The following is a 21,434-nucleotide window of genomic DNA, read 5'->3' on the forward strand; positions in this document are numbered from 1 at the left end:
CATGCCTTCAAGTGACTGATATTTGCTTCCAACAGTCTGCAACAAAAATAAGCACCATAAACCATAAGCTGTTTTCGTTAACAAGCATTTCCACAAATGCCTATTTCCTGATATTTCTTGAAGATTATTATTGGTACATAATCAAACCTTTAAAAACTTTAAATGTGATTTCTTTTTGGAAGTTGTGATGGATTCAATGTATTAATCTGATTATCCCAATGAATATATTAAAGATAAGAATATAAAGCTATATATTCACACCTAATAAAATGATTTTTAAAAAAAGCACGGCTTGACTAGAAGTCATAAAGCGTCTTGATGTCTTGCATGTACAATTAAAACAACTTTTAAAACGCATATTTGGATTGATAAATTTAAGACGGACCCTCGGGGAGATCTAGTAAAGGAAATGGAAATGGAAATGGAGAGTTCTATGTGGACAATGATGGAAAAAAGCAGTTCACTGCAGTGTGAAACTGGCATTTGGCTTAATAGTCGAAGAAAGAGTCCAAGAACCACTTATAAAAGGAGGCTATTTTTATTGGCATCATTATAAATAAGGACACAGTATATAAGCAACAGTGCTTTATAATAGAGTAGCAACCACAAAAATAAGCTTCCTCGACAAAATGCAGGTTTTGATCCTCAAAAATGGTGATTCAAAGAAAATATGAAATAAATACAAAAGTTTATCTTCTTTTATCTACAAATGATTATGTCTATAGGTGTTAAACACTATACATCCTCAGGAATGGAGGGGTCATATTCCTACAGGAGTGAAGAGATGTTCCAGCACCACCAGCTGTAAACAACTGATGCAAAAACACTAAAAGAGTAAGTATGGAGGATGCCCACTGACACTGAAACTGTCCAGTACCCTTCAGTAACCGTATCCTTGGTGATAGCCGTCTTGGTAGCCCTCGTGGTAGCCGTGGGGGTAGCCGTAGCCAACGTACTCTTCATCAGGGCAACGCATGCCCAGGCTGTGCTGGATGGCCATCTCCTGCCTGCGCAGCTGCATGGAGTCCACCAGATCATAGATGATGGCCATGGACCACATGGGTGATGGGTACCATGACTTCACGTTGCCGTCCTTGCCCACCAGCAGCATGGAGAAGTACTCAGGGCTGATCTGGAAGTAGTTCCGGATATCCTTCACGAGCGTGCCAGACAAGCCCTCCCGCTCCACCCCTGCAGTACCTGGGATGCAGACATGCAGTTTCAGGGACGACGTTAGAATACGACCACGTGACATGGAAAGGCTTACTGAGAAGCTGTGTTCCTTTAACATGGTTGCTCACCCACCTGTGAAAACATTATTCAAGGCAGCGGTGCCAAAAGCCGCAGCACGCTTTTTATTTAAGCTTATGAAATGTAAGAAAACATTCCCTGTCCACACATGTGAAAAGCAGATCTATCTTTGCAAGACCAACATTTGTCCACAGAGTTTGACCTTGCTTTTAGGGCTGAAGGGAGAGTGGATTTTATGTCTGCTTCTAAATTCAGCCCTATTTGAGCTGCTAATCAACACAGCTGCTTGATCTGTGAGTGTCAGGCCGTCGTTCACACTTGCTGATTCAGCTTTTCAGACACATGAAAGCCCAACGCTCAGTGCAACAACAGTTGCACAAGGACACCAAGAACATCAACGGTTTCAGCCGTGCCGGAAACGACTGAAATCTTTTCCAACTTTGTGGGGAAGTGTGTGGCCCTCATCCAGCCCTGCGGGGCTGAGGGGTCACTAGGATGGGGGGGATTCATGGAAGATGTGAGGCAGGCTCTGCTTCTGTAGTAGCCTGCATGCTGCTCCTGAGTTAATTGGGCAAAGATGCCAACTTGCTGGAAAGCTTTAATCTGGCCCTCAAAGCGCCTTCTGAACACCTGGCTGCCGAATGAACCCGCAGGACTGAGCACGTTAAGCACATAGCTGTCCATCCAAGGCTAATCAGTGACCATTTGTTCAGTCTCTAATACTGCTGTTGTATTTCTGGAGAGTAGGGCATAGTTGTGATGGTAATGACAATGTAACAAACTGTGTATTGAGGTTTAGCGTCAACCTTATTATTCAAAGAACTTTTATGAGCAAGATGACTTGCACAAAGATGCTTACCATTAATGGGGTAGAGTTCCAGCACGCCATCCATGTCTGGCACGACAGTGCCCACTAGCTTCAGAACAGATATATGACGAAGCCCTGCAAATATGCACACATTAATACATTATTACATGCTCCACTAACTAAATCTAAAGGCAGAAAAATTAACCTATAGATTTTGTCAAGTATGGACTCATTTTCCCATGATCCCTTAGTATGGTATTCAGTATGGTCACACCTGGGGTACATAATCAACATGTGTTCTAACAGAAAAAGAAACATTTGTCTTTTTTAAACGGTCCTGCAAGCTAATTACTACAAATGTTAGCAATGTTCATCTTGCAGTATGTTTTTCATACAGTATTTATTAAATACAATATTTATTTTCATGAATAATTAATAAAATTGTCAAGCTTATTGGGTAGACCTAGCCAGGCTGTGTTCATGTGCGTTTAAAATGGTGGACAAAGATTTAAAATGGTGGATGTGTTCTGCAGGAATGTTGTGCAGGTGTGTGCAGATGGTGCAGGATGTTGAACTTGATCAGGAGCATTGAATTTGCCAGACATTCTTCAGTGGGAATTGAGGGCCCTAATATATGTGCCAGGAAAACATTCCCCACACCATCACACTGCCACCACTGGCTTGTAACAGTGCAATATGTGGTAAATCCAAAAAAACATTCTCCACACTGTTTACAGTATGACTGGCATGGTTGTGTGAAGCTAAAGCCCAGGACGATATGCTCCAACAGGCATGTTTGGCGCCAACAACTGTGTCGTGTTCAAACTCACTAAGATCACTTATTTTCTACACCAAGGTCACTCATTTTGCCTATTTCCACACTCATTTAAACACTGGCTGATAAAATAGCCCTGCATGATTTAGAGCACACACCACAGCGACGTGGTGTGTAACTTCTCAGAATGTACAATTTGTGTGAAAGTAGGTGGTGTAGCTTTTAAACTGGAAACTCAGTGTTATTACATCAGAACATCAAAAATCAATCTCAAATGTTTTCTAACCCAGCACTGATTGTGACAAATCAGCAACTTAAGACTAGAAATACGATGACGTCCACAGATAGCATTTGTGGAACAGATCTTCGTTTGGATCCAGGAGTCAAGAGTGAAATCACCACAGCCATACCCTACCATTAGTAGTCCTGAGTGTGGTCATGTAAGCTAGGCTACAATAAAAAATGGTGAGGAACATTTTATAACTTGTGCCAGAGAAATATATTTGCACAAGGCCTGTGGCTGTTGACAGCTGTTACTTACACAGTATTTATAGTAATAGTCCTGCCAATACTGTAGTTTGGCATCTACTCATATTTCAAACTTCAGATATAATGAATGAACAGACACGAATGCTACATAAAACAACCTGCGTCAGCTGGCTGGGTTTTAGGTACTTTAACAATGGCATTCTTTTCAGTACCCTTTGAATGACAAATGAAAACAGATGACAGTTTTCCCTTGTGCACACAGATTTTCTAGGCTGGTAAGATCTTGGGAAGAGAAGCATATATAAATATGTAATGGCTCAATCTGGGAAGAGTACTGCATTTAGGTAGACATACGAATAACCACTAATTGTCAACTTGTCATTTGGTGCGGCTAAAACCTTCAGTGCAAAATCCCGGCGAGACCTACCCATGTTACAAGCCTGACTGGATAGTACATAGAGCTGCTGTTGATAGGCCCACTCTTCATCATCGGGAGCTGAGATCACAAACAATCTGCGTCTCCAGCGGAACCTGAGATCACACAGATAAAAAGAACCGGAAGACTGTTACCATGGCTACATGTCTTAGATCTAGGTGCATAGTGATGAAAATGACTTAATGCAAAATAATGCGAATGTGATGAGGAAAAAAAACCCTCTGAAATCATAGCGGCCTTGTTCGGCAGGGACAGGATGTTCTTTTGCTTTGGAATGAAGCATGTAATTCACAAATTATGTATGACTGCATACTGAACTGTTTTTAATGCACAGAGCTTCATACCATAGAACTTATAACTCACACCCAATCCACAGAACAAATCAAATAATAAACAAAAGAGTCAATTGCACGTGTAAGCTGTGTCTGAATAGGATTTCCTAACTAGTTAATTCCCAGTAATGGGTCTACGCTACCTGGACAGGAAATTTTCCAATGATCGTGGTTTGTCCTCTTTTTTACATGACACCCCATCCCGCTTCTGCTGTTCCATGTCCCGGACACGAGAGGAGAATGTGTCGATGTAGTCGAACACAACCTTCATAGCAATTGGCACCTCATAGAATTGCTGTAATGACATGGAGCACAGGAACAAGAAAAAGATGCAAATGGGCGAACGACATATGAATAGCTTTACTTGTGCCTATTGAATGACCTAAAACGAGAAGCCAAACCTAACATTATGTGTGTGACTTGGCACGTCACAACAACTCATCTCGAGAGAATTCTCCCCAAGCCACAATAAACAGGCGATTCAAGTGAGGGCCAGAACAAAAAAAGTCAGATATCTCATTTCTTTCTTCCGCTCCCATTCTTCTGGCAATCCCGTCTCAAAAACCCTTCGAACGAGTACCTCGGAAGTGCAAGGAGAACAGTCTGAGGGTGACACGGCATCACTGGTGGCGAGTACGCAGCTGCGCGGGGCTTGTCGTTGTTGGTGTCTGGTGTGAGGGGCTTGGCCAGCCCTGCAGTCTGCCTGCACACTGGGCTCTTTGTTTACACCGGCTGACAAATGTGCCCTCGTTTTCACGCGAGCACACACAAACATGCCACTCAGAACTACCGAGGGCTGCTGGCAAAACGGAATGCGATGTAAATGCAATGCACCCTACGCCAGAGAATGTGGTGTCTGCCATTCCAGACTGATAATGGGAAGCCTCCTGTGTACACTGAGCAACATGTTGGTGTAGCCCTTAAAGTCGAAGACAGCTTGAATTTCAGCCATTTAGAAACTTTCTAGTGGAACTAGCAGTGTGAATTCGAAGTCAAAAATAACTTTCTTGGCAGCCCTGAAATTCGATTGTACGCCAAAAGCTCTCAAAAATCTATAGTAGCATTACTATATTTTTCTAGAGCATCTCTGACATTCCAGGGCTCATGATGAACTAATAAATTAATAGAGATCGTTACCAAGGATTAACTTTATAGAATGTGCGAAAGGACATCACTGAGTCATTATTACCTCTGACTTGTACATGCCGAGTAAACCGTTACGACTCTGACCTTATACTCCTACCTTCCACTTCATGTCCACATCAGTGAGGACCATGTAAAAATCGTTGTAGGTCATTCCGAACTCTTTCCTCAGATCCGTGATGAGGTCCTGGTTCACGAGGTCCTCCTGTCGCAAGCCTTTCATAGCTCTGTCGTTCTCTGAATGGTGAAGAGACCAAATTCACTAACTAATCCAGTCAGCATAACAGAAAGACGTTGTGTTGTGTGCGAGATAATACATGACTACTCTAGTGTGTTTGACATGTCTTTTGACTTTCAGTTCAAACCATCCATAATTGGTGGTCACTGATTGGAGGGTTACTGATTGGAGGGGTACGGGAGCCTGGGGGGTACGTGGGAGGCTGGGGATTATGAGAGGTTGCAGGGGGTTATGGGACGCTGGAAGGGTATGAGTAGCTGGAGGGGTACGGGAGTCAGTGGGGAAGACACTAAGACATTTAAGGTTTCCAGGACACAACAACCAGGCTCTGTATGAGATTGAAGTGGTTCATTTTGTGCCCGATGTGAAGCTAGCATGAGCAACCATGCTAAAGTGTATGGGTACACAGCTACTCAGAATAATGGCATACACTGCCATTTGCAAGCTTGCTGCTCATTGTAAGTCTTTGAAATAGTAAATGAATACAGTGCCCTGTTATGATGAATGACATCATAGCCATGCTAGAGCAAGAAAACGAAAGAGTATGTTTGAAGCATGCAACCATTGAGGAGGGCTGCTGTAGTTATATAACTGCACAGACCCACAGTTGTAGGCCTTTAATTATGGTTTGGGAACCACGGCTGATTCAGGCAGACCTGCTTCTAATGCCTGCTCATGTACTGGCATCAGACACGGTGGCCTGGCCACCTGGGTCTGCCCAGCATGTCCAGCTCAGTACTGAAGGAGCTCGTCATGCTGAGACTGAGCACTGAATCAAAGTCCAAAACACGTGTGAGCAAATTCAGCACCAACACAGCTCAATACAATAAGACTCAGCTGTAACAGTGAAGCAGTCCAACACAATGAGACTCGGCACCTACAGTAAATCCTCAGGTCTCAGCTCTTGATCCAGCTTGATGTAGGTGGACAGTGAAGTCATGTAAACACCTTTCCAATTCCACTCCTAACTCTCTGATGCCCTCAAGCCATGGCAATGAAAGCGACCCCACCATATAGCCACGTGACCCAGTGCAGCCCAGTGAGCGTGTGGAACAAAAGCCAGACCGCCCACTGCCTCACATGCAACCAACACAGTGATGTCATATCTGTCCACATGCTGCAGTTTTGGTGTACTGCCCTTTCAGGATTCAGAGTGTATTATGATTCAAATATTGTCATTAAAAGCTGTTCAAACTCATGGGTTTATACAACGAACGTGCAAAGCAAAGCCAACAGTGGCGACTTTGATTCCACCATCATGTCATTTAGCATGTGTGTGCTGTCTGAAATGTCTCTATGCATAAGGGCATAAAGGAACTGTTTATATGAATATCTCGCTCGGCCTAGACTCATTTAAGTTTCTCAATCCATTCTTTATGCTCTTGCCACCTACACACATTCTCAAAACTGGCAAACTTTTACACGTCACCCCTGTTATAAAAGCCAGTTATGAAAGTGTTTTATAAATATCCTCTTTAAAAGGAGATTGTTCTGCCAAAAACCAAGGCTTTATGTCTTTGTGAACTCAAACTCTCAGAGTTAAGAGTCAGGATATTCAAACAGGAAACTTTCCCTATGCCTACCGAAATGAACCACAGAAAATATGCGCCGAGAGAGCCTGGGGTGCCCCAGGGTATCATGCCCCGGTTCTATTTGGTTGATCAAGAAATTCTCCGCTATAGTTGCAAACCCTCCGCCTACATTCTCAGAACAAACTCCAGGTACCCATTCTGTCGCGCTCCATGTCACATGAGGTCACTGGCTGGAATGGTACTGCTTTTACTCACAGCCAAAGGCCCAATGACAGATCAAAGGGACTTCCTGCGGGGGTATCATTCAGAATCTCTTTATACGCCACACCAAATAAAGGGCCACTGAAAACTGACCTTTGTTTGGCCCAGTAGCAAATACTTTTAAACCGCAGACCAATTAAGTCTGAGAGAACAGGAAGCTGTAACTGCATTTTGTAAATGTCACAGAGTTTCTGCTCTCTGCCAGTCCTGGTTTAGTTTGGCATTGGAATGCAATGGAAGCTTAAAAGCCAGTACACTTAAATGCCAGTACACTAGGCAATTCATACCCCTCACTGTCTACTAAAAACATTTGAAATAAGCTTATAAGACTAAGGCCGATGAGAGGGCAAATACAAAAGAATGAGAGATAAGCATTTTCTACTGTGGTGAAAAGTGTAAAGATTAATTACTCTCCATTTCTATTACTATATGGGAAGGAAAATAGGTTATGGGTTATAACGAGATATTTGTAGAATACTCCACAGAGCTTCAGCCATCTTAAAGCTTTAGCACTAGTCCAGTGTACATGTTTATTCTCTCCTGGTTCTACCTTGTTCATATGAATGCAGAGTACAATGGAATCTTTGGCTCACCAAGCTGGTAATGGTCAATTTTCATGGTGCTGTTGATCATACTGCCAAAGATGGTGATGATGGAGACTTTCCTGATGGCCATCTCACACACATGTTCCAAGTATTCGTCCTTTTGTTGCACGTACATGCTATTCTCTTCTGTTGGAGCTGTAATCAGCTAGAAACAAAGATATTGACAAAGAATGTGTAGAAATTAATGCACTAGTCAAGTCAAGACAAATGTATTTATATAGTGCTTTTATATATAGCTTAGACTCAGACAAATGTCTGAGTCCAAGCTCCCAGAGAGCAAGCCAAGGGTGACAGAGGAAAGGAAAAACTTCTTGGAGCATGAAACCTTGAGAGGAACCAAGACACAAAGGGGAATCCTCCTCTGTACTAGACCAGTGGTTTTCTACCTATCCGCCACAGCTTCCAGTGGGCCACAGTGGTACCGATATGGGGCAATTAGCCAAAAATGTATTTCTTTTTTCTGTTTTGCCACGTAAATATCCTTCCAATATACACAGATATTTCAACAAATAAAATTTTGTATGGGATAGATATTGTGTAAATTATTTGCAAAAATAAAATTTAGGTTGAGTTCATTGATTGGTCTGGCATAATACATGACTGACAAAGCTAGCTGGTGGGTTAGCAAGGTTAATTAGGCCTATTAGTTAAATAGAGACTGAGTGAAATGTTTCTATCCCCCTGTATGAGTTTTACCCATCATGGATACATGCTTAAAAACAGGACCTTTCACAACAAAAGATCCTGAGGCTGGGCCATCTACAAGTGAAGCGGCCAAAGTACCTCTGACCGGGAAAACTGAGAAAAGCAAGTATAAACCAAAACAATGGAAAGGTTTAGTGTTTCTGTTTAGTGTTTATATTGTTGCTTAATTATGTAATCAAAAATCAATAGGCTATACTTACTGTTTGCTGTATTTGTTTAGATTTTAAATGGTCGATCAAATTTTCATGTGGGCCGCAGAACATTTTGTGGTGGGTTAAGTGGGTCGTGAGTTGCAAAAGGTTGGGAACTCCTGTACTCAACTATGGGCCATAAATTGGAGTATTATAGTAGTTATAAATTCTTGTTAAACACAACAGTATCAAACAAAAGACACACCAGTGTCTGTACTTACAATAAGCCGTCTTCTGTTCTCAAAATACTCCAAGAATGTTGCCAGAGCTCCCTTAGTAAATGGTTTCTTTGTAGGTTTATGGTACTCTTCTTTTTCTTTTTCATGGTTTTTGGAAACTTTCTTTCCATTCTTCTTATGGCCTTTCCCTTCCTTTCCTTTCCTCTCTGATTGGGCCTCCTCTCTGATTGGTCCACTCCTCTCTGACTGGTCCTCCTCTCTGATTGGTCCTCTCCTTTCCGATGGGTCTTTCTTTGCCAGTTTGTCGGTTTTTTGCTTTTTCCTTTTTTTCTCTGCCTTGTCTTGCTTGCCCTTCCCTTTCTTGGTGGGAATGACCTCAACCTCTGCCACTTCGGGGTAAGTGTCTGTGGCTCTAACAACATCAAGCTTGTCCTCGTATGCATTGCTCAGTCCACTGTCGCCATTCTTCTTCTTGGGTGGTTTAGTTTTGCTGGGTTTGTTCCGATTCGGCAGCACACCAGCCTGTTTGCGACCATCATCCTTTCGGTCAGTACGATTGTCCCCATATTTTCCAGAGTTGGCTTTCGTGTAATAGTATGAGGGGGTGGTGGACTGGAAGGAGCTTTTTTTAGACTGGTGTCGGTCCCTGCGGTGGTAATAGTAAGGCTCGACTGTGGTCTTGGGGGTCGGGATCCACTGCAGGGTTTTGTGAGCTTTGGCTGTCGCCAGGGAGATGGTGGTGGCCTGTGTCGAGGTTGTGGTAGCACGGGTGGTGGTCGTTGTGGGGCGAGCGGTAGGTGGATGGGTTGTGGTGCTTGTAGTTGGCCGGATGGTTGAAGTAGTAGTTGTAGGTCTTGTTGTGGTAGGTGATATGGCCTGGGTGGGTCTTCGAATGGGTTTATGGAACTCTTTTCTTTCTGGTCGCCTCTCAGTAGGTGAGTCCACCTGGGTTCCAGTGCTGGGGACACCCTCCACCAGCTCTCCCTCCACCCCTGCTCCCTTACATTTTTGCACAAAGCCCTTCTGTCTAATCTTCTCCATCTTGCGCATGGGTGATTGGTCTATGACCTCATACATGGCCTCCAGTCTTACTGGGTATGGGTAGCGCTCCTCAACCTGCAATGTCTTTTTCAAAAGTACCATACCAAACTTACCTTTTTCTAATTTGAGGAAGTTCATGAGCCTGGGAATAAGGGCTGTATCCAAAGGCTCCTGCATGACTTTGCCCTCATTGGTAATACGTCTCACCTTCCCTCCCATCTCACCTTCCTGATGAAACATCACAATCTGCTGCATGTGCCGTTCTGCCAGCTCACAGTAAACATCTGGCTTAAGCAAGCTCATCATAAGTCTGTAGTAACCGTCTGACTCATGGGGAGCTGAGATGACCAACAAGCGGTTTTTCCCTGCAAACGAAGCTAGCAGGTTTGGGGAACCGGCGCTTGCTGGCATGCGGGACACCACTGCGCGTGCTCCGGGTATACCACGGTCCCGTTGGATTCCGACGCCACGCTGCACAGGTCTGTCTCGTGCCAACGCTCTCCTCGTTTGGCCGGTCCTAGCAGCGCTTATGCCTTCATCTCCCTGCATTGTCTCTCGTCTATCTGTGATTCCGGTGGCCACCGGATCTCTCGTCAGAAGGCCCGGTGGTCGTTGGGCTCGGTTTAGTCTCGCGCGTCTAAAGTGGGCTCGCTTGTCGACGGACAGACTTTCTGACGCGCACACCTCCCATGCCAACAGACACCAAAAAACGATACCCAGCATGCGTTTCACCCTCATATTTACAAAATCAGCGAGGTTCTCAGAAATAAAAGAATCCAACAAAGCGTCATAAGACTGGCAGTAGCTGTTTAGGTTCCTGTAGAGCAAATAAATCCCGATGACTGGTGCCGCAGAATGAAAACACGTTCAGACCATGACTGCCTTCAGTTAAGCAATATACCTCTGCAGAATAAAAACAAATCCAGTCTGATTCGATTAAGAGAGAATTCCAGGCAAGTTTCCAAAAATTACTACGCAAGCCAACAGTAATTTAACCTACAGGATTTGTTTGACGCACAACATGCATATTCAGCGCGATTAGCGGTAACTTTGGAGAACATTTCTTGAACGTTCAGTGTTGTCAACTGAATTTACGTGGCATACATTTGATCAGTGCGATGGGTCACTGGTCATTTCACAACGGAAAAACACTATTCTTTTCCCATTTCACTCATGTGATGTCAGCCTTCTGACCAAGAGTAAAAGAGGTTTTCAGTTCACCTGAAATAGCGCCGAAATAGCACTACCCTCGATATTCAGTGCAAAGTTAGCAAGACAAAGACTTTTCCGAAATTCCAAAGTACGTTCTTCGAGTCACACGAAAAAGCAGGAGCGGCGTGGTGTTGGTCAGTCGATTAGCCGAGGAAAACTCGGGAAAAACTCAGGGAAAAGTTTTTTCCAGCTTCTTATCACTGAAAGCTGTCCCACACACGCTAGCAAAATAACCTCATCCTCCGAATCTTCTGTTCACCGCTGGTATGACCAACCCTTGAAGCCTCCGGTTGCCAGTTTACAAGATATTAAATCCTCACAACAAATCCCATACATTTCACATGTTACATTTAACCAGATATTTGTAAATTATATCCAATCAATAATAGACTCTGTAATTTCAATAATCACCTCAATGCAGAACTATTAAGTAAATAATAATATTGTCGATAAAGAGCGATGAAGACTTCTCACACTAGGCGTAGTTTGACTTTATGCTAGGTAGGCTTTACATAAAAGGACAGTTCTGTTGATAATCCTGAAACCTGGCAACCCACAGGACACAGTAAGAAGACCATCAACATTTATATTAGGGATGGAGTCAGATTTCACAGATTTCATCCAATTGAAATAGAATCTCATCTCTGCACTCAACAACAAATGTTGGATATCAAGTCTCATATGGTTTTGATAATATTATTTTTACTTTCAACTATGTTTGAGACAGAACACAAGTTGTATTGGTTTTACAACAAGCTACAAAATACCTTATACACGTGATCTTCTTAATATCGTCCTTGGGCCATAAACAAAGGATACTTGTTTACATGATGATCTTGGGTAATTAAGTACGATGCATTTGTCATACAGGGATAGATTCACTCAGAAAAGGACATTCCACTTCAAATATGCATGCCGGCTTGTGCACTGTGGGAGAAATGAGCAACATTTAGTCGGGCTCTGTGCATGGAGCTCACCATCACAGTGCTCCCTACATCATTACTCATTTCTCTGCTCCAAACCATTCTTCTGGCAGGCCTGTAAAAACCTTAAGAACCCAAAGCAAAAAAACAAAGCAAATAAACAAACCAAAAAAAAAAGAAGAAGAAAAACCTCCCAGGTCAGCTTTTTCGGTGAAAGTCACAGTAGGTCGATGCTATGTTATTATTTATGTTAATAAATATTATTTATTTATATGTTATTATAATTAGTCTGACAAAGTGAGCAGCTGGAAATAATAAACATTCCTCCACTTTTCCTCCTACTGAACTAATTAAAATTCCCTTTTTGGGGACCTCTCCTTTGGAGTTCACGGCTCAGACAGCAAGCCGTAAGAACAGTGGCTGGACCTTTGCAGCTGCGATGTGCAAGTAAAGACACTCTGCAGAGATAAAGGAAAATGTTCGCTCAGAAACAGCAAATAATGTGAGTCTAGTGCAGACTCCATTAACATAAACTCGCCAAGTAAATTATCTTAGTCCCATCTTGCATGACATAGCAACATAACAGAGCAAGACAGGTACTCCGGGGTGAAGTATATAATGCCTTACTTATTTTTTTCATAGCTTTTATCATTTCATTGCTTTATGTATTGGGTCTGGAATATAAAAAAAGTCTAGTTATGGGCCTGATTCTCCACAACTGGGGGTCCATTGAATGTTATGGTGGCTTCTTTTGTTCCTGTTGGTGCACATTTATATTTGGTTTCATTATTGTTCGTTTCATTAAACTCTTCAGTTGGAGAGTGCTTTCTTTCGCTTTCTTCTTATTTCCTGCACGTTCCATGCCCATGACAATTTCATGTATGAATTTTATTTTGATTGCAGTTTCTTTAAAATTAAAATTCTCCTGTTTTTATTATAACTCTCCTGTCTGTATTCTGTTGTATTTCGCCTATTTTCTGTAAATTACTTCCTACACCTTTGTTAAAAGTGCCTTTCAAGAAGAAGAACAAAACAAGAAGAACAACACGACAAAAGAAGAAGACCAGAAGAGGAACAAAAAACAAGATTTTGTCTCCTGAGCTCAGAGCTAATACCAATAAGGTCACGTTTAGTTAAATAGTGTAATTTTGTTGTAATTCATATATTGTCACTCACTTTACATTCAAGATACAGCAGATGTAATTAACTTGAAATTACATGTTTATATATACTCAAAAAAAAGAAGGCTATCAAAAACATCTTTTTATCCAACAGCTTTCCAACCTGCTTTTGAAAATGCATACAAAATTGGACATGCTCAAAACCATGTCATGGATTCTGACATACTTCCTCAAATCCTGTGTCTGAAGATCCCCTGTTGCATAGAGAGGCCGGATTGCAATGCAGATTAAGCCTAGTTTCTTCGTAAACTGGAGTGCAATGCACAGATTAAAGCATAGTAAAGTGGATTGCAATGAACAGATTAATGGTGAGTTAACAGTCAGACAGTACTTGCATAATCTGCAATGTATTCATTAGACTCGCAGATAAAATGGAAATGTTTTGGCACCTAGGCGTCATCAGCGTGTTTTTTGTTTGTTTGTCTAATGAACAGATTAAGCCTAGCTTCTACCTAAACTGCACTGCACATGAGACACTGATCCTTTAATGCTGAGTACAGTGTGGGTTCACGCACAGTAGTGCTATAAATCTTTGCCTGTCCCCAGCTGAACTTTGACAAGCAGTAACATGGCCCAGATGGTCAATGAGTGCAGACCAGCCTTCTAAAACCTGGCCCTAATGAAAGGCAACTTGAAACTATGCAAGGTGTCAGCAATGGGTGTTTACTCTCGCCTGCCAGTAAGTTGAAGGTTGCCAAATGCAAGCCATCAACAGCATCATCACAAGAGCATTTCCTGAAAAGTCTAAAGTCTGAGGCTGTTGCTCATCTGGTATTGTGGGTCCTAGCACTTTCACAGCTGCTCCAGAGTGGGAAACACGTGCCATGCTCCACTGTCTGTCAGGCTTCGCTCTCTCCCATAAGGCACAGCACATAGTACCACCTGTAATGAAGCTTATGTCGCTTTTACAATAGAGGCTCATCATGTATCCAATTTCCTGTAAATAATTTGGATTCTCAGTTGACTGATCTAAGAAGGTTTTCTTGAACTCTTAATTTATAATGACATTCTTTCTGTAAGTACAGTGTATAATAAACTCCTGATGCTTTCAGCATGTCTCTGTGTATTTTGTGGAGGTGGTTTTAGATGATCACACAGAGAGAGAGCTCTGGAAAAAATAAGACACCGCTACAAAATTATCAGTTTCTCTAGTTTTACAATTGATGGGTATGTGTTTGAGCAGGCTGAACAGTTTTGTTTTATTCTATAAATTACTGGCAACATTTCTTCCAAATTCAAGATAAACATATTGTATTTTAGAGCATCTGTTTTTTCATGAAAATGACTAATGGTCAAAATAACAAAACAGTTACAGAAATTTCAGACCACAAATAATGCAAAGAAAACAAGCTCATATTCATTTATAAATAACACAGTACTAATATTTCAACTTAGGATGAGTCCAGAAATCAATATTTGGTGGAATAACCTTTTAATCACATCTTTCATACGTCTTGGCATGCTTTCCATCAGTCCATCAACATAGCTGTTGGGTAAATTTACGCCACTCCTGGTACAGAAATTCCAGGAGTTCAGCTTTGTTCTTGATCACATTCCATAGGTTTTCATTGAGGTTCAGGTCTGGAGATTGGGTTGGCCATGATAGGGTCTTGATCTGGTGGTCCCTCATCCACACTGATTGACCTGGCTATGTGACATGGAACATTGTCCTGTTGAAAAAAAAACAATCATCAGAGTTGAGGAACATTGTCAGAGCAGAAGGAAGCAAGTTTTCTTCCAGCACAGGCTTGATTCATGTGTCCTTCATAAAGATAGGTGCCCATTGTAGAAGCTGAAATACTTCACAATGGTCTCTCAGTTTTAATGATAATGGTGTGTGCAGCAAGGCTAGAATCCAGGGCCCTTTTAGCTCTCATAAACCATGGTAAACTCATACTCTTAGAAACATCATATTCTTGTAAAGGCTTTAACTGCTTAGTAGTTACAATAATACATACGGGTTAGCGTCACACACTGCAACTCTGCATTGCTGTTCTGGCTAGGATTGCCAATCACCTAACATGAACCCTTTGTTCTGACTGACAGTTATGCAGCAGCTACAGGCGCTACAACTGTACACCAGCTAGCTGTTAAAAGGCCTCACAAGAAATGGGAGCTTCCCAAAGAGTTATTTTGAGGTAGATCTGCCTATAGCACACATAAGATCACCTCCACCTACACAGACTACACCCAGCAACAAAACAGGGCTCTCTCTATTCAGCACACAGTTGCTCTTGTGTCCAGATGTGAGCTCATATTCTGGTCTACTTTAGGAAAATAGACACACATGCTCACTCCTGTGCATGTGCCCACATTCACAGCACACAAATAAAGATGGAGGAGCCAAGATTCTGGTCAAACAATCCAAATGTAATTTGAAGGCAAAATTTCCACAGTCCTTCTTAACAAAGGCCCATCATTTTTGTCTTTCATCGAAGCAACCTGCTTTCATCCCTGATGTTTGGAGCCTTTTCAACAGTGGGGTTCTTCACCATCCACATATTTTTTAAATGTATTTTACCTGAATAACCGCAAGGGAAAAGTTTGCAGGCCTTCTGATTTAGGTAACAGTTAACAGCTTTTTCCTGAAGAGGAGTTTCTAGAAAAGAAGCAGCTAATAATTTATGTAATGGGCAGCTGATGAGAAAACAGCAGATGCCCCTGGTCAGGGGCCTGTGGCAGAGAGACGGCTGATTAGAACCAACACTGACTCCTTCAGCTTGGGTGTTATGAAATGGACCAGAACGCACCACAGAGCAAATGCCCCAGTTACCTGTTAGTGGAACAGTGGTGGAACATTAGTGATCTGTAATGTCCTGTTTCTTCTCTCTGTTTTGTTGTGAAAATAATGGCTGTGAACAGATTTGCTTGGCATGCTAATGTTCAGAGTTACGGAGAAAATAGATTTCATTTTTAAGTGTATAGTATTACTATTGTTAAACCTATTACTTGCATGCATATATATTAAAATATAAATATTTACTTTTTAGAACAAACGCTTAAAAGTTTTTTCCTGTCTGAAATATCCACTGCATCCATCCCCTTGCCCCCGCCACACACAGAGGCTGCCACTGACCTGGCATCAGAAATGGCATTAGAAAGCTACAGTAACATTAAAAAGCTATACACATAAAACAAACAAAAATGTTTCTTCCATATTACTTCCACTTCCACATTACTCAGGAATACCAGTCTCTTTTTATTCACCTGATGTCTAACACATCCTTGGGAATGTTTTCACTCCAGTAAATAACACAAACTATACAATACCATATAAAGAGAAATATGTATCACACACAGCATCAAAAAAACAGAGGTTTGACTACTTTTCTGTGATACATTAACCATACAAACAGCAGGGCTATTGTAGAGAAAGACTTTATAAGTAATGAATTGTGGCTATGGGCACTGCTCACTAATACAGAGAATTAGAGCACAATAGCTCAGAACACTTAGTCTTAGTCTCTCTCTCTCTCTCTCTCTCTCTCTCTCTCTCTCTCTCTCTCTCTATATATATATATATATATATATATATATATATATATATATATATATATATGTTAGAATAACTAAGATGTATATGATGTATCTCTCTCTCTCTCTCTCTCTCTCTCTCTCTCTCTCTCTCTCTCTCTCTCTCTCTCTCTATATATATATATATATATATATATATATATAAATAAAACAATCCAGGTGAGGAACTGCAGTGTACTGCAGTAAGAGATATTAAAAATTGTAATGAAGTGCACAAGGTTTCCAGAGAAACAGGATGTTTGAAGGACCACTATATATATATAAATGACACATTACATAAAATATATAGACTATTTATATTTATGTGCTATAAATGTAATGTGTTTGGTGGCATGTACTGGTAGTGATAAAACAATAATTGTTGGCAAACAATAAAATCTTTCATTTTATAAAACTAATGTTTTAGTTTTGACATCTGCAGCCATCTTTACATCTTTTCAACAAGTGCTGATAAAATTATTTTGCACATCATTAACTTGATGACATCACATTGATACACATCTGGAACATTCCCTTTAACTAACATATTCTTTTAATAAGGGAGATCTGCAGCACATGAAAATTGCAGCTTAATTGATCTCTTCCAGACATATAAAATCTAGGGCCACAGTGTGGTCCATTTAAAACCAGTAAACAGAACTTAGTCCTAGGGAACCTGTCCTAGATTGACTGTTTAAGCACAGTTCATTGGCTCCCCAAAAAGAATATTTTTTCCCCCCCAATGTACTGAGGGGTTGTGGTAGTCATGCACTATTAAGATATTATTGAATTATATGAACACAAATGACTCATTTTTCATTCCCAGTTATGAAAAAGGTTAGTGCATTTGTGTAGTATCCTCCAGCAAGTTGTGGTAACCAAGGTTACCAAGGTCACCAAGATGACTTACTATCCTGCATGGATGATATGCTTCTGTGGTTTACTATACCGTCAGTGACAGCATTGGTAACTTGACTGATGTTGATTGCTCATCCTGAAAGATTCCCTGAAAGGAGAGTAAGAACACTGTACATGAATCTCAGAAGAAGGTGGTTGCAGTTTACCAATGGCAAAACAATGGCATTTTTCAGGAACAGCTGAAAAGAGAAAGTTCTTGCAATATTTATTTATATATTAATAATCTATATATTAATAATTTTGCATATTAATGCTTGTGAGAAACTCAGCTCCATATGCAAGGCATTAAGGAATTACAATTAGTGATTAAAATGAAATGAAATAAATAAATATATAAAATGAAACAAATTTAATATCCAGTTTTTAGATCTATGCAGATAAGTATATGTCTTACTCCATCAGTACGGAGGGAGAGGTATGTGTCCTTAAATGTTTTCATCCTGTCATAATCTCATTGTGCAATCTCAAAATTTTGCTCAAAGAACAAAAGTCAAAAGTTCCTGAATCAGTCAGCACTGTCTGAATATAATAAAGACTCTGAACAATACTCTCAAAACTCTGAACAATAATGAACAATTGATTTGTCTAGTTTAACTTTTTCATTCAAACGTGGAATGTGGATTTGCCCAATGTGTTGCAGTTTGGGCAAATACAACCTGCATTCTTTTCATCTTTTTGTCTTTTGCCATTAGTCATTTATAGCCCAATGGGATCATTCGAAACTTCCCTAGTTGGCTGTTGTATTGCAATATTCATTATTCTTTCATCCAAAAACTTTTCTAGACATCACCTGCAGATCTAGTGTGCTGGTTACCTTTTTCCACCACTAGACTACTTGCTCTCTCTTCCATGAACAGGATTCTGTCTGCATTTAGGCTCTGGAGACCAGTGTGTAGTGGCATCTACCAAACAAAAGCTGGAACCAAAGATGGAAATGCAATGCAGTTTTTTCATAGATGTCTCTGGGTTACCGGTTTTACCAGAAGATGCAGTTCTCTGCAGGAAGAGACATTTTCCTGAAAGCTTCTCATTGTCTTTGCCTACCTTCCTTGTTTGTTTAAACAATTCATTCATTGTTACTGGATAGCCGGTATGGACCACCAGTGACAGATATGAAAGGACTGGGTTATATTGCAGTGACATTCAATAAAGCTCAAGATATCTGGTATATTTTCATACCTCAGAAACCCAACATTCCTTTGTATTCCCAGTAGTCAGCTGAAGTTAAGGAACATTTTATCTCTCCAGCAATCTCTCATGAGAATTATTATCAATTTGTTTTGCAGTGGGGTATGGGGTGGTATTCCATTTGGAAAATGCACTCTCTATTGATGCAGTGTTTGCACAAGCATTCCACATCCAGGCATTAGAACAACATTCCATTCAAAGCTCCAAAGATGAGTAACCAGTATGGCCCATTCCTCACCCCTGCATCACCTCTCCCCTGCTTTACACTTCCCCTCTGACACACACGCACAGTACATGCACACACACACACACACACACACACACACACACACACACACACACACACACACACACACACACACACACACACACACTTGTACACACACACACAAGTAAACATTACAGAAAGACTAGCCTTGTGTTTTAATTTTGGCATGTATTAGCATCCGTTTCTACATTTTTTTTTTACCTATTCACCTTTATAGGAAAGATCATGAGTGTACAAAGTGCACTGATCCCTGATGGACTGGATAGTATGCACATGAATTATGTTCACTCAAATAATTAACCATGTGTGTTGGTATGCAAGATATTCTGGTATGCACAGAGTGCATGTACAGTTCATTTATTGGTCACTTGTTCAAATCTACTACTTGAGCATTAAATCACTCTGTATTAACTGTAATAGTAAGCTGTAATGTTGAAATCAGTTTATTTTCTCTTTTACATGAGTAGATAAAATGGCATTTGATAAAATGGCTCTGACACTAAAACAATGTTGAAAATATCACATTCTAAAAGTTGTATTTTTTTCCATTTTCTTATAATATTTTAAGTAAAAGATCAGATATGCAAAATCTAAAAAGATATTGGCATGTCATTGCCTACTCTTTGAATAATATTAATAATAATAATGATATTATGAAACAACCCTGCTCTGTTGAGAAAAGATTGTGAAATACCCATCTGACCCTATTTCACTGACACACTACCCTTAAAAAATTTATCCAAGTGAAAAGATCAATTTAAGGGTATAGTAAGGTCATTGGTCTTTCTGGAGCATGAATGTTGGAAGCATCCTGAATTTGAGAACAGCTTTGAATCAGTGTAAATAAATCACCCAGGCTTCTCTTTTTTAACTCCAAATACCTATGCCACATGTTCTCATGCCCAATGTGTAATGAATATGACTACACTGTTGCTTCATTTTAGCATGATTTATTGGTACATGTAATTTAACAGACAAAAAAAATGTTTGCAAATATCCAAGTCACTGAATAGCCAGGCTTAACACTGCTTGGTGTTTCATCAAACCAGAAAAGTGTGGATAAATCAGTTAGTTGACATGCTAAGGTAACTTGGACGTCAAATGCTGACTCATTTCTTGAAGTTAAACACTTAGCTAAGTTAAACATGTAGCTGGCTGGCGCTGTCAGAGGATTTACTTCTCTCATGAAATTAAAACACATGTGAAGGTCCGTGGAGGCTATGCTGGTTTGTTGAACATCACTAATGAAAGCCATCAGCAGTGGTTTTGCTTCACAACGTGAGACAAGCAGGCAGGCGCTAATTCTGTGCGCTGAGCCCCAGATCACTGCTCTAGTGTCTGTGGTGAGGCACCTCTTCACACAGAGCAGATTTAGAGGCTGACAAATAGTCTCTAATATAAGCACGGAAAAGCAAGTGCTGACTCTGCCTTGCCTGGGAGACGAAACGTCCTTCAAAACCAAAAATTTGTTATGAAGATGTTCAATAACTTTATGCTCTTCAGAATTGTTAGCACTTTTGGTGAAGATGAACAAAAATCTCTATATTTTTATTTGTTTGATCTTACCCTGATATTTTAACTAAAATGTACTGGTCAAAATTATTAAAATAAAAGAATACAACACCACAAACACAACACAATTATTGGTTCATCTAAAAAGTTCTATTATTTTTTAAGTATTTAAAAGTATTTTGATATTACATAATATTATTTTTGATGGCTTCCACTCCACTCAATCTTCCTCTTGGCTGCAGGAAAAGCTCTGGTTATCTTGTGATAATACTTATGGATGACTCACTACCAAGTTGGAAGATCTAGGACTGCATCCATCCTTTTGTGACTGGATCTCCAACTTCGTAAGAGACAGACCACAATCAGTACGGGTGGGCAACTGTGTCTCATCCACCCTCACCCTCAGTACTGGAGCTCCTCAGGGATGTGTCCTAAGCCCCCTGATCTACTCACTGTACACCTACAACTGCGTGGCCACTTCCAGCTCTACCACCAAGTTTGCTGACGATACCACCGTCATGGGCCTGATCTCGGACAACATTGAGAGGGCCTACCTGGGGGAGATAAAACATCTGTAAAACTGGTGCCAGGGAAATAATCTCCTCCTAAACATCAGCAAGACAAAGGAGCTGATTGTGGACTGCAGCAAGAAGCAGGAGCAGCACTACCAACCTGTGAGGATCAGTGGAACCACGGTGGAGAGAGTAGACAGTTTCAGGTACCTTGGAGTTCA

General features: G+C 40.9%; 1 protein-coding gene across 1 annotated transcript; it reads right to left on the minus strand.

Moving 5' to 3' along the window:
* Nucleotides 1-522: 522 nt before the first annotated feature.
* Nucleotides 523-14,317, minus strand: ccdc80 (coiled-coil domain containing 80). The gene is made up of 7 exons (XM_027005174.2): nt 8,988-14,317; nt 7,859-8,015; nt 5,335-5,471; nt 4,235-4,386; nt 3,751-3,854; nt 2,111-2,194; nt 523-1,200 (listed from the first exon to the last, which is right to left on the minus strand). Exons 1-7 carry the CDS (start codon nt 10,722-10,724, stop codon nt 881-883), a joined length of 2,691 nt encoding a protein of 896 aa, XP_026860975.2. The 5' UTR covers nt 10,725-14,317; the 3' UTR covers nt 523-880.
* Between the last annotated feature and the right edge of the window lie 7,117 nt (nt 14,318-21,434).

This window comes from Electrophorus electricus, chromosome 25 (assembly GCF_013358815.1).
Source record: "Electrophorus electricus isolate fEleEle1 chromosome 25, fEleEle1.pri, whole genome shotgun sequence".
NCBI classification, from domain to species: Eukaryota; Metazoa; Chordata; class Actinopteri; order Gymnotiformes; family Gymnotidae; genus Electrophorus; species Electrophorus electricus.

Bases quoted from the DNA above. Each gene is read 5' to 3' on its own strand.
- ccdc80 (XM_027005174.2), bottom strand. From the start codon at position 10,724: ATGAGGGTGAAACGCATGCTGGGTATCGTTTTTTGGTGTCTGTTGGCA. The intron at 4,387-5,334 runs GTAGGAGTATAA...ATGTCATTACAG, and splicing joins ATGTGGACATGAAGTGGAAG to CAATTCTATGAGGTGCCAAT. The intron at 2,195-3,750 runs GTAGGTCTCGCC...GCATATTTGCAG, and splicing joins CAGTCAGGCTTGTAACATGG to GGCTTCGTCATATATCTGTT.